The sequence below is a fragment of the Anser anser genome, assembly GCF_964211835.1.
Source record: "Anser anser genome assembly, chromosome: 10".
Taxonomy (NCBI): Eukaryota; Metazoa; Chordata; class Aves; order Anseriformes; family Anatidae; genus Anser; species Anser anser.
Window position 1 is genome coordinate 13,026,562 of NC_139730.1, and position 12,986 is coordinate 13,039,547.

At 50.9% G+C, this 12,986-nt stretch overlaps 1 protein-coding gene across 2 annotated transcripts in view; it reads right to left on the reverse strand.

Moving 5' to 3' along the window:
• ARID3B (AT-rich interaction domain 3B) overlaps nucleotides 1–12,986 on the reverse strand; it is a 33,165-nt gene that overhangs the window by 9,055 nt on the left and 11,124 nt on the right. For both annotated transcript variants that reach the window (XM_083850611.1, XM_083850612.1), the window contains exons 4-5: nucleotides 11,687–11,759; nucleotides 226–409 (exon numbers count right to left, since the gene is read on the reverse strand). In XM_083850611.1, the coding sequence (XP_083706737.1) occupies nucleotides 226–409; nucleotides 11,687–11,759 (257 nt within the window). The remainder of the gene's footprint in view (nucleotides 1–225; nucleotides 410–11,686; nucleotides 11,760–12,986) is intronic.

Below are 12,986 nucleotides of genomic sequence, written 5' to 3' on the forward strand. Positions count from 1 at the left end.
GGGGAGAGCGTTCCGGAAGGATCGCTGCTCAGCAAAACAAGAGAAGGGATAGAAAGGGAAAACGGCAAGCTGTGGGTGAGAGAGGAGGGATAAATAAAGCAATTCATCGGCTCCTCCCTAGCCACAGAATAGGATTTAGTCTCATTTTTAACACCTCAGTCCCTATTTTGCACTCCCCAGTTCCTGCTCTGTTCCTATCCATGCTTTCAGGCTCTCCAGACTCACTGGGTTCGAAGCGTGAACGCGGCACTGGTGATGGAGGTGGGCAGATTAAGGCCTTTGGTGATCTCCCGCCAGATCTTCTTGTTGATGATTTCCACCAGCCCTCCTTTCTCGGTCACCAGTTTGTAGAGCATGTAGAGGTCCAGGATCTGCTTTGCCATGATGGGGATCCGATTGATGGGAGTTCCTGCAGGGAAACAGCAGGGAAGAAAACATGGAGGGAGCGAGAAAATGAGGCCGGGAAGGCTGGCGGGCTGGGGCTATCGATCTTCTTTCTAATAGGAAAGTCAGGCAACTCTATTTGTAGCCTGACTTGAGGCCCCTCTACGGGCGAGTAAATGAGCCAGAGAAGTGTAGCTACATGGCACGTCCTTTTCATGAAAAATCCTTTCCTGTAGGCAAAAGCAATTATCAGACAAATAATAACCTGCAGCTAAGAGCAACTTCTCAAATAGGAGAGGGGAAGTGGGGACTATTCAATCCTAGGGGCGAGGGAGCAGCACAGAGGAATCATTTTTTATGAGCTCCCAGGGCAATCTCAGATAAAATCTGGATTGCTTGTGCTCAGGAAGGGGCCGAGCAGCCCGGCAGCTCGAGCTGCCCACGCGCTGGGACTCTGCTCCCTCACTGCCCAGGATTTGCTCGGGAAGAGCAAACAAAAAGGGGACGTGACACTCGGCAGCATCCCCCTCCTCCACGCACATGTACCTCCATCCTCCCTCACGAGCAAGCGCTTAGCTCTGGATTCTGCTCTTACAAAGCATTTCCATCCTCCCACGAGCTCCCAAATGACGCCCCGCTGCGGGGACGTGTCCCTCGGTGGCAAACGCCACCCGGGAGCAGCAATTTGTTGCACGGTGGGGATGGTGCAGGTGAAAAACCGAAGGGTGTAACGGGGCATCGGCGACTGCAGGCACTGACTGCATCCCCCTCGTTTTTAACCCGATAGTGCCCTTTTGGCTGCACCTTTCAGCCCTTCAGGGTCTGAAAAGGTCAAACCGATGAGATTTAGGCAAGGAGAGGGAAGGGGAAAAAGACGCTGATGCAGCAACCCTTTTATTTTGCATAGGAAATACTGTCCTGGATCAAAGAGCGGTCCATCGGAGGTCAGTATCCTGTTGACCACAATGCCCAGCACCAGCCGTTACAGGAAAGCCGGCAAAATGCCGTAATGGACAATTATGGGATACCCAACCCACAGGGGAGGCTCCTGCCACTGCTCATCAGCCAGCGAGCCGGTTAATGCCCCGGAGCAGAGCAGTTTATGGCCCTTATAAATGGGTTTTATTCTGGTTAGTGAAAAGGAGCTCAGCGAGCTCTGCAGATGTCCTCATTATACATGTAAGTGTAATTTTTTCCCCTTTCTTTTTGAAGCCTATTACGCATTAGCTCACAGCACCAATTCCCACAGGTTAACGAGATGCTGGATAAAAGCAGCAAACTTCTTCGGCTTTGAAAGGGCGGCCTTCAATTTCACCCAGTCACCAACCCTTAAACGTAAAGAGCAACCTGATCGGGCTCAGCCCGCACGCCCCATTACTTTAGATCTTTCATATCCTTTTTTCCTTGCCTAAACAGCCCCTTCCCTGGCCACAAAGCTGCCATTCCCAAGCTGTCGTCCACCAACTGCATCAGATCCTCTTCCTGCATTTCCTATGCGACAGCTCCCCGCGGGAGCAGAGGCGGTTCCCGATTGTTGGATGCCTTCTGGCTCCAGCCAGAGCCGGTCCCCTCCCGAAACGTCAGCCTGTGTGGACGCAACCCTCACTTCGCTTCGCTTTCTCCCCCGGCACCATCTTGTCTCGGCGCGTCGCGAGGAGGATGAGGAGTGCGGCAGTGGCGTCGTTTCAGGCTGGGAGCGATCGTGTTACCAGCCCCAAGTTATCATCCATCAGCTGAGCTGCAGCAACCAGAGTCACACCCAGCCCGCTCCGAATGCAGAAGCATGGAAATATTTGTCTCAAAGGGCCCCAGTAAGAGCTAGGACTAGCTCTTCCCACCCCCAAAACCTCCCTTCAGCAGCAGTTCCGCGTTTGTGCCCCGGCAGCGAGGGAAGGCAGAACATCCCAACAAGGGAAACCACCAAGAAAACGATTTGGGGCAAAGCCTGGGCACTGCCAGGGCAGGGTCGAGACCCTTTCCTCTGGCAACCCCGCCGCCACCCACTCGTCCCCAATCCCATTTAGCGAAGGGCATTAGCTGGTCCAGGAGGGACTTTCGTCCAGCGACCAGATGGGGAGTGAAAGGGGCCACGTGTAAGGCTCCTCAAGCCGACAACATGGAAACAAAATAAAATACCTACTTTTTAAAATACTCCATTTATCCTCATCAGTTTTAGCTTTTTCTAGACCTCCCCACCTCTACATCTGAAAACGTAAATTTATCCAAACGCTCCTGTGATAAACGTTACCTACACGGGTGGGAAATAAGGGCTTCCACCTATTTCCAGAGAGCCTGCTCACAGCTGGAGTGGGACCAGCACTCAGAGCTGACCTCTCCTCCTCACGTTACCACCCCTTTGACACCCTCCCTTCCTGGAGTTTTCTTTTAAGCAGGACCCACGGCCTGAAGTGCCCCAGAACTTAACCAGCAGCTTTATAAGCCAAGCTAAAACCTATCTATTTTTTTTCTTCTTTAGTTTCTTTGAGCAGCCTGAAGAATTTTACAGCAGGGACACGGCTTCCATCCTCCCATGCTCATGCACTGAGACGCACTCATTTTCCTTTTCAGCTTTCCCTTAGGTGGAGACCACTCCACGGAACACCCTCGGGCACGGGATGAGTGAGCCAAGCGCAATCTGCGTCCCGCACCCCGTGAATTCACTGTATTCCTCACCGCCTCGGCCCATTTTGTAGGAACTGCCTGCAAGCGGAGCTGGGAAACCAGGACGAGCTGCTCGTGGAGCCCCCTCCTCCCCCAGCCCAGCTCCGAGGCGATAAAGTCTTTATTGGAAACCCCCAGCGCTCCAACAGGAAGGGCTGAAAAACGAGTGCCATGGGACGGCTAGATGCTGAAGGCGAGCGGATCCTTTCACAGGCGGCTGCGAGGCTTGTCAGGGGCCGTGATGGATTACTGTCATCTGGCAGCATCAGGATTAATGATCTGGAGGTCAGAGGGGAGAATTCCAGAGGGAAAGGTCAGCAGCCGGGGGCACAGCGTAAGACTTGTTGCCTTTTGATGGCAAACTCATTTTACTGTACTTTCAAGCTTGGGTTTTGCCGGCTCAGAAATGCTCTACGTACCACGCCTGCAAAGAGCCGGAAGCCTTGCTCAGCTCCAGAAGAGGCTGGGGAAGACGAGTGGCTCCTCTCCTCGGAGTTTTCCTGGTAAACAACTTGCTTTCCTTTAAGCAAAACCCCAGCGATGCAAGCGTGGGCCATCCCTGCAAGGCAGCAGCTGGGGCTGGGGGACACAGAGTCTGCGCCCCCTGGAAAAAGGGGGTGTGTGGTTGATATGCATGGGAGACCTCAGGAAGAGAAGCTTTAGGACAAGCATAAACGTTCCCCCTTTCTGCTGTGTTAACCGCCGGGCTCCAAGCAGGCGACAGAGCAAAGAGCCAAGAGTGGGAATACAGCCCCAGGGCAAGAGGCTGCTGACTCCGGCCAACCTGCCTCCCCCTGTGCTTACCAGAGGGGCTGTGAACAGGACAAAAAGCCCCAAAACGGCACTGGAAGGAAAAGGAATCAGCCCCCCGGCCCGTACCATAGGGGCTGGGTTTTCTGAAGGGAAAGACAGCTGCAGCTACAATTCAGATTTCTGGAATAAAGAGGTTCCCTGGAGGAAGCCTGACTGTAGCTATAAACATCTCTGTCCTTCAAGGGAAAACAGCAGCCCCTTCTGCCAAGCTGTTTCACCCCTTTCAAAAGCTTCTTCTGTTTCAGGCAGACACAACAGAAGCCTAAAGGGCTTATATGGAGAGGCTTGAACGTCCCCTATGTCGGAGAGGCTGACGGGGAAGCTGATGTTCGCTCTTTAAGAAGAGACGGAGGAAGATGTGAGCCCCAGATAATGTCTGAATGACTGTTCTGACATCTTTTGGCAAAGAAACATTACCTGAGGAAGGGGTGCTGAGCACTCAGCACACGCAGGCTCTGCTCCCCTCTGACGACAGCCAGCCCCCAGGGCTGGGGCTCAGCCTCCCCTTTTGTCCAACGGGACCCTATTTCGGACCAAAGTCTTCCTCACCCACCCAGGCACGCTGCCCAAGGTGTTTTTTTCCATGCTCTTCATCCTGACATAGCCAGGCTTCAGATTTATACCAAGATCTGAAGAGGCAGACTGATGTTAAACAAAGACAACTGCCCCCCTAAGACTGTAACAGGATCACGGAAGATGAGTTCCCTCCGGTTCGCAGGGATTTCCTCGGCTTTACGAGCCCTCCGTGACGGAGATCCCCTGCCAAGAGACTCACTCCGCTCCTCAGGCTGAGCAAAACCCACTGCAGGGAGTTCCCCATCATCAAGCAGCCTAAGCCACGACTTGTCCTGCATGCAAGAGACAAAGAGCAGTTAATTATACCCAGCCTGAAGCAGTGTTTTTTTCAATCGCCTCCCAGTGCTGTTTTTTTTTCCTACACAATTTACTTTCAGAAGTGTCCATTTTTAGGTAAAGAACAAAGGAGGCACGACTCCCATACGCTTATCCCGCAGAACAACATTTGAAGTGCGATACAGCACATTTTGGAGTGAAAAAGTGCACGGGCAGAGAGGGGGCATTTAGGTGATACCCTGCACACGTAGGGGAAGAGCTGCTCCTTCCCGTCTCCAGCAAGCACTCAGAACAAGAAAACACCAGACGGCCAAAAGGAAGAGGCTTTCCTTTTAGTCTGCAGTGATTTACAATAATAGAATAGTTTTGAACCCAAGCTTGAAGAAATCTTCGTGTTTCTTCAGGAGACAGAATAATTCCTTGGTGTAAAATCCATTTTGACAGAAACCCAGCCCCGCGGGGAGCATTCAGCCACCCCAGTTCCTCTCTCTGCCTGAAGGTTTTCGTTCTTGCTTTGAGCCCATCCTAACGGCGAAGTCAGCGTTAAAATAAAAGGAAAGGTACACACAGAAGGGAAACAAGCTCTCCTGCTTCCTCCCCGCCCGTGCCCCGGCTGATCTAATCTCTCCCCGCATTCATGGCATTTCCACAGCGGGCATTCGCGCCTCCCAATGGGAATGTCACCACCTGAGCCGCGAGCCTGCAGACCATTAGACACTCCTCTCAAAGCGGGAGCCAGGCTCGAGGGCAATTAATCACCCTCTATTTGACAGGAGGCCCGCTTCTTATCGGCACCCCTCAAAACCCCATCAGTTTCGGCTTCCCTCGGCAGTAAGCGAGGCTGACAGCAGCCCCTTATCAGATTTCGGCTGCCGAACCAGAGGCAGCCTAACTGGCATCCAGCGATACTGGCCGAGGCTCCAGCCACGTTAACCTCGCCTCGCGGGGTGCTCGTCCGTCCCCCAAACCGAGACCCCACGGAGATGGGTGCTCTCGCGCCGAGCTCGACCCCAGCCCAGCTGTTTGGCTGCTCCTGGCCCAGCTGGGCCCGATATCCTCATCGCTGTAACAGATTCCTTCCCCAGATGTGGGACAGCCGTGGTGGGGGGGGGTTCCAGGCGTACGACCTTTGAACCGAGCGGACAAACCTCTCTAGGCAAAGGTGAGCTCCAAATACAGGAGGAAATGCAGAGAAATGGGGGCAGCTGGGGAGAATAAAGGGGGGTCAGGCTGCCCCAAGTTAAAAATCAGAGCATCTTCATGCCAAACAATTCCACCTTCCATCCAGCTGGGTATCTGCGGGGTCATCTCTTCAGTGCTGAGCTACCTCCGCTGGTCAAGTGCTCGAGTTCATCAATCATTTGGAAAACACGCTGTCAAATTTACGGGAAGAGGCTAAAACACCCATAACAAAGTACCCATGTACAGAAGAGCTCTGGGAGTCCAGGATTTGAGACCCAGACACCATTTTTTTGGGGAAATGTGTTACAGTTTGACATCTCAATCTTCAGGGGAAGGGAGGAACGACACCTTTGACTCCGTCACTCAACTCTGCATGCCCAGGAGTGCCTGGGATTCAGGGATCCCCAACCGGCAATCCCTACAGCAAGCCTGGGATCAGGTTAATAAGCTACAGAAAGATTCACGCAAAGCCAATCACATCAAATTATTTTTTCTATCCTGTCCAATACAGGATAAAACATTCAAGCTGCTCAAGTATTCATGCTGGCTAAACTTAAAACAAATCTGTAATCAATGTAAACTCCTGATACTATTTTCCCATTTACAACCGCAGCTTCCACTGAGAGTTCTCCATGGAGCTAAAGCAATATTTAAATATTTCAGCTGCTAAAAACCCATGGATGTTCATCGCTGGAACTGAGCAATTACTTATGCTGGGTATTTTCCCAGAAAAGATTTTGTAGATCTTTCCAAAGGGAAACTTGGAGGCCTTTTCCCAATCAGGGAGAAAGCTCTCACGTCTCCACCTGTGGAATGATTGCTTAGTACATAAAAAAAAGCAGAAGGAGGGGAAAATTTGCTTCCGATGGGAAAGAACCTGCTTTTTTACAGCTTGGAAGTTATCCCAAATTTGGCCCCGGTAAACTCCCCCAAAATAACTTCCATGTCTGGTGGAGACGTTTAGTCACCTGCAAGGCATTCCCTGCAACAGTCTTCTGGATGCTGCTGAGGAATTTAAACGGGAACAGCGGTTCTCCCTAGAACTCGAGGAAGTGAAGGCTTTTTAAGCAGGGTGAGGCAGGCAGAGACGTAGCCGTGCACAAACTGGGGGGTGTAACGGGGACAGGAACTTCGCCTGGTTGCTTTGGACCATCCAGACCAGAGCTTTGCTGAGGAGTGGCTCAGGCAGGAGATGCTGCAGCTGGGCTTGGTGCAGTGCCTCGAGTGAGAATTTTCCACTGCAGAACACCGGCTGCTATTTGGGGAAGCATTTGCTGCGGCTCAGCGTTAGGCAGCCAGCACGAACAGAGGATGCTGAGAATTTATGTCTATTGATGTCTCATTTACAGAGCTGCGCTGCTTAATTCAGATTCAGAATATCTCCAGAGGATGAAAGGAAGAAAGCGGCAAAATTGAATCACTGGGACGGAGAGTATTCCCTGGACAAACATTTCATAAACACCACTTGGCCTAAAGATAAAAGAACCCATCAGTAAATGCTTTTGTCAATACCCTGGATTTGTTGCATTTCCACATCTAAAATGTGCAGAGCATACAACAGCAGGAAAACATTAAAACCACGCGGTCAGGCTGACAAAGCCCCTTCTATGTATATACACATAAAAAACCAGAATGGTCAAGCCATCTGGGAAAACCAAGGTCACGCAGAAACCTTGAACAAAATTAGTAGAGCTGTACAATCGGAGACGTTTTATGAGCTCTTCACAAAGGCGGTACTTAAAATGAACAAAACAGCTTCCCTTGAAAGGGAGCCTTTCCTAATACGCCATAGCACGCAGTTAGATCTCTTCCCCATCAAACCCTTTCTCAAGAGGAGTTTCTTGCACGAACGCTGCTGATACCAGGGGATGGAAGTCCTGCTGCTCCAGCTCTGTCTTGGCCAGTGCCAGTGGAACGTGCTCAGCTCGGTTATAGCTTGGCTGCTACGAGGAAGAATCACACCACTGACAGTCCTTCACTGTTAGGGGACAGAGCAGGCTAGCTGTGCTGCCCAGAACACACTACAGGGTTAGTATCTATGTTTTTCTGCTATTTGTCTTACCTATGCCTTTTATCCCGCAAAGACGGAGCCAAAATTTAGCTTCAGGGTATGGCCCCAGGGTAAGAAAGGTCTGAAAAGTGGAAGGTGCACGGAAGATGAAGTGCTTGTCTCGAGCACTGAGACCTGAGCACATCAACTCGCCCACCGGGCTGCTCGGTGTTTGTTACTGAACCCGCTGCAGCACAAACCACGAGCACTCCTCCTGGAGGGCTGCGATACGGAAGAAAGGAGTTTCAGAGTCACCGCAAACATTTACCGTGCCAAGGAATCCACGCCCAAAGTGTGAGAAGCTAATTTTGCACAGGTTCACGACACGTCCCTCACCACAGACGCTCCTGGAGTTAATTCCTGCATTAATGTTTCAGCCTTGGCACTCGAAAACCCTCCTTCCCAGTTCATTTTGGATACACAAGTGCTGCAAAATGATCAGCGATGCAGGAGGAGGAACTCAGCGGGAGGAAAGAACCTTTGGTTTGAGCTGAGAAAGGGAGCGGGGATGCAGCAACCCAGCGTGGTCCCCGTGGAGCTGCAGCAGGTCGGTCGTGGAGTGGGACGGGTCCCGAGGGAGCCGTGCACCGAGCCCTGGTGTCCCCTCCTCGCCCCATCTGCCCCTTCAATCACCGCCAGGGTGGGGCCCATTCACCGAACCCCACACGGGGAATAAAAAGCCCAACAAAGGAAGAGTTACAGCCTCCCTCTCATCTCCCCCTTCCATCATTATTGCCACCGAAGGGCCATTTTATCGCTTGCAGCTGCGGTCGTTCAGCGACAACCTGCTGTGCTCAGAGGCAGATGAGACCTGCACATTTGATCTGCATTAAGCCTGTTTCATGGCTTCACATTTCTAGGTACATTCCAAACAGCAGCACCAACAGCCAAATCTTTTCATCCCTCCTCTTACTCAGGAGCTCCTGAAATCTGCATTTATCTTTCGCATCAGGCTTTTCGGTTCAGCAGCAGCTAGCAGCCTGTGCTTTCCACCAGCCCCAAGCAAGGGCCAGCACTCCGGATGCTCCCGGATGGCAACAAAATCCCCATCTTTACACCAGCAGTGTTTATTAGCAGGGCTGCCTTCCATTCCCTTCAGACACAAGGTGCAAATGAAGCAGCTCTTCACACCTAGAAGCTAAGAAACACAGCACTTGGCTCTCAGGTGCAATGAGGCCTCAGCTTTACCCAGCTTTGGAGGACCCTTTCAGAGCAAGGCAGCTGCTCAGCCTTGTTTGTTTGAGGTTGCTTTTTCGGGATGTAAAGTCAGGGGAGCAGAAGTTGAAGTCCGAATGGTACCCTGTGATAATTTTGCTGTAGAAGCCCCCAGATTTTGGGACACACCAGAATATGGCACGCAGTGGGCAAGTCCATCCGCTCGCTACAAAAACACAGTCCAGCTGCAGAGGGCAGTGGGGAGAGGAGTCGTGGCAAATAAATGCATAATACAGCCCCTGAGAGGGGGGCAAAAGATTTACTTTGCAGTAAGGCACAGGAGCTCCAATCAGAGCCAGAAGGTGCCTCTCACTTCAATGTACGCCTCTCAATTTTCATATCAACCCAAAGAAACTCACCTCCTTCTTCCTGTTGCTTTTGGGGGTGGCCAGAACACAAAATAAACCCAAAACTGCCTCGCTCCCTGTGATCTAGCCAGTTTCCCCAAGCGGGGCCAAATATTTCCAGACCCTCTGGTGGAAAGCTGGCAGCTCACTACACCTCTCCCCCACGGGTGGTGGGGCTCTTCGATTTCATTTCCAGCCTTCTCGCGAGCGAGAAAACAAGGGAGCCTCCAGAAAACAAATACACTTGGAAATGCCCAGATGATTAAACGCTAAACTCCTACAGCAGCCAGCTGGTGACCATTTCAGCCCCTGCACCAGGAAGGTGTCAATTATAAATAATTAAAAGGTAATAGGAAGGAGACACTAAAGTATTAAGCAGATTTCTCCCTGGGTATCTGGAGGTTTCTATTGCTGCCAATCACACCCTTCAGATTGTCTTGGATGTCAGTCATCCCAGCCCTTGCATCAATATGAGAGCTCAGGTTAACATTTGCAAGTCAACTAATTAAGCCTGGTTATGCTTCTGCACATGAAAGCCAAAAATATCAGCAACACCCAGCTCCAGTTTTTAACTGACTTGGAAGCGAAACCTCAAGCTTCTGGATTAAAATTCACCAGGTCAGCTGTTAGCTCCAGCCACGCCAGGGAGAAAGACAGGGAGAGGAAGAGGACTTGAAATAATTGTGCCCGCACTTCCCATTCTGAATAGCCGAACGGGTCTAGTGGTCTAGTCACGCACAGAAGGGGACGCATCCCAAAGATTCAGGGCTCAAATACCAACAGGAAATGAGACTCCAGCTCCAATCCTGCAACCAGGTAATCTTCAAATAGACGAGACTGATCCTGCGTCTTTACACCTTATGAGATTCTCAGGGCACAATACTGCTGGTGGCACTGAGGCTCCCCCGCTCCAAATGCCCACGAGCTGGCTTGTTTGGTCCAGCACGCTGCTGTGCCACAAGGGAGCAAAGGGCCCCTTTTATGTCTGCTCTTCACACTTACCTTCACAACTCAGCAGACTTTTTGGAAACAATCAAAAGGCCCGTTGCACAATTTAGTGCTTTTTGTCAGAAGAAATCTCTGTTAGACAAGTCAGACTGGCCTGGCATGCTTGGAGAGGTAAAGGAAAACACCACAAAGGATTTACCAGGAACACTCAGAGGCAGGTGACTAATCAGCTCTCTCCACGGACACGTCCACCAAGGTCAGCGCTAACAAAGCATCGTGTAGGAAGCCCCAGACGTGAAAGCCCCTAGCTGAACTCCTGGCAAGGCTCAGCGCTGTCCCTTCACACTGGCAGTGCCAGAGCCGTTCGGTGCCTTGACACGCATACTCAGAGCCCCTGGGCGTTTCAACCAACAGAAGGTTCTGAACCATCAATAAAGTTTGAAATGAAACCACGACATGAAACAGTACCGTTGATTGCAGCTTCACGTCCTTTGTTTTACATGAAACCACACATTTGTACTTTTTTATAATACTTTGTATTGAGGGAACTCAACTTTGATATCTAGGGGCTGGAAAGACTCAGGGTATCTCAGCTGAGCTGCTTCACACATGCAGCACCATGCCTGTAACCAGGAGAGACACAAGTTGCTGACACCGTAGGAAGGAATGTGAGAACTGTTTTGAACTGTTTGCTCCCGCACTGTTACACAGGGTTACTACGTGGAAAGCTGACATGTTGTGAATCTAAAGGAAAACCTGGCTTTATCTATTTTTCCAGGCCCCAGATTGTGAACTCTGTACAGCGTGTGACGGCATTCACACTTGGCTTCCACATGCCACCGAAGCAGAACACGAGATGTGTGATCGTGCCACCTGAGCAGCTTATTCTGAAGGGGAGACCAGAAAATCCCCAGCGGTACTCAGCCTCGTTTCAAAAATCCTGGGGGAACCAGGTCACTCAGGCTCTTGATGCATGGACACTTTCAGTACTGGGTAGGAGCGAGGGAAGAGAAATACCGTCTGTGACATTAGGTTACAGAGCACAAGAGTTCTTTCCTGCTGAGCTCCTTATTTCCCAAGGTAAATATCTCGAGACTTACCCCTGCCCTTCCATCTGATCTGCAAGTTCAAGGGCTGGATTTGTTCTTTCAAATGCAGGAGGGAAGAATTCAGCCTGCCGGGGCAACTCCCCAGTCCCGTTTCCCTTAACAAGTTCAAACAAAAGCTCACTCACCCCTCTTCTGCATGAAGATGAAGAGGTCATCCAGGAACTCTTTCCGTTCAGGGTCGCTATCCAGTTCATAAAGCTGGAAGGGGAAAATAAAAATAAAGGCACAGTCCACAAGGAAAGATAAAGTAACAATATTAGCCTGCTCCAGCAGATCATCTGTGGTTTGTACTGGGGGAAAGAAAGGCAGCTGCAGGCAAGGAGGCAAAATGAGGATGGACTCCTGAGCTCTTCAGTGGACAGTGATAGTTCGAGGACCCTCTTTATGGCTTGTTGCCTTGCTGAGCCCCTCAGTAACTTGTCCAGGGGCAGTGCAGACTGGCACCTGGAAGGGAACAGGATTCAACTCGGGTAGCGGAAGCACTGCTGCGAGCAGGGTTTGAAACCAGCTGAAAGCAAAGGGGAGAGAAAATAGGAGACAAGCTGGGAAGAGATGAGACAACCAAAAGGAACGCAACAGTGGTTAGGGCAGATTAGTGGTCCGTACCTTTGGGGCACCGTGTGGGAATCTTCTCTGCAGCTTCTCCTAGCCTCACGATTCCCTTCTTTGGGGATTGTCACCTAAGTGACAAACCAAGTCCCTTGGAAGGGGGAGGTGAAAGGATAGAGCTTTCCTGTAACTAATGCCTGGCAGGACAGGCTGCTCTGAAATAAGCCCAAAAGCCTTGATAGGGACAATCAGCCTGGAAACTCTTTGTTGCTGAAATCATTTTACCAAAAGGCTTCAAAATCCAATCAGTTCCGTAGGAAGCTTACTCCAAAGGAGAGGTACAGCACGCGGCCGTTACCTGCTGATTTTCCAGAAGGGACAGGTACAAGTATCGCCTCTTGCACAGAAAATCTAATTTTCACCTGTCAAGAACCCTGTGAGGCCACAACGTGACAGGGCTGCAGTCAGTACCACCGAGATATGGGAGGATATGGAACAAGACAGGAGACAATGCTGCATGTAAAGCAGATTTTAATTCCTTCTTGCTTGCATAACTCCGTGCAACTTTTTGCTGGTTGTAGCTACTCTTGTGAAACAGATCAACAGAAAAGCAAAAGATTCACCGGGAGAAAAATGTCGTTCAGAGTCCCTATAGGTGCTGCTAGCTGCTCAGTACTCATCTAGCCCAAAAGAAGAGGGGCTTTGAGGTGCTCTTCCTGTGCAGCTCTGTGCTTGCTCACACACTGAGCCCTGGGAAGAAAACACGCCGCTGTATTTGCAGAGCAATTAGCTGCACCCTTTCAGAAAGGCAGCTCGGTTCAAAATGAATTCCTCTAGCTGATGTGACACGTTGCTGCCACTTCCAGATCTATTACC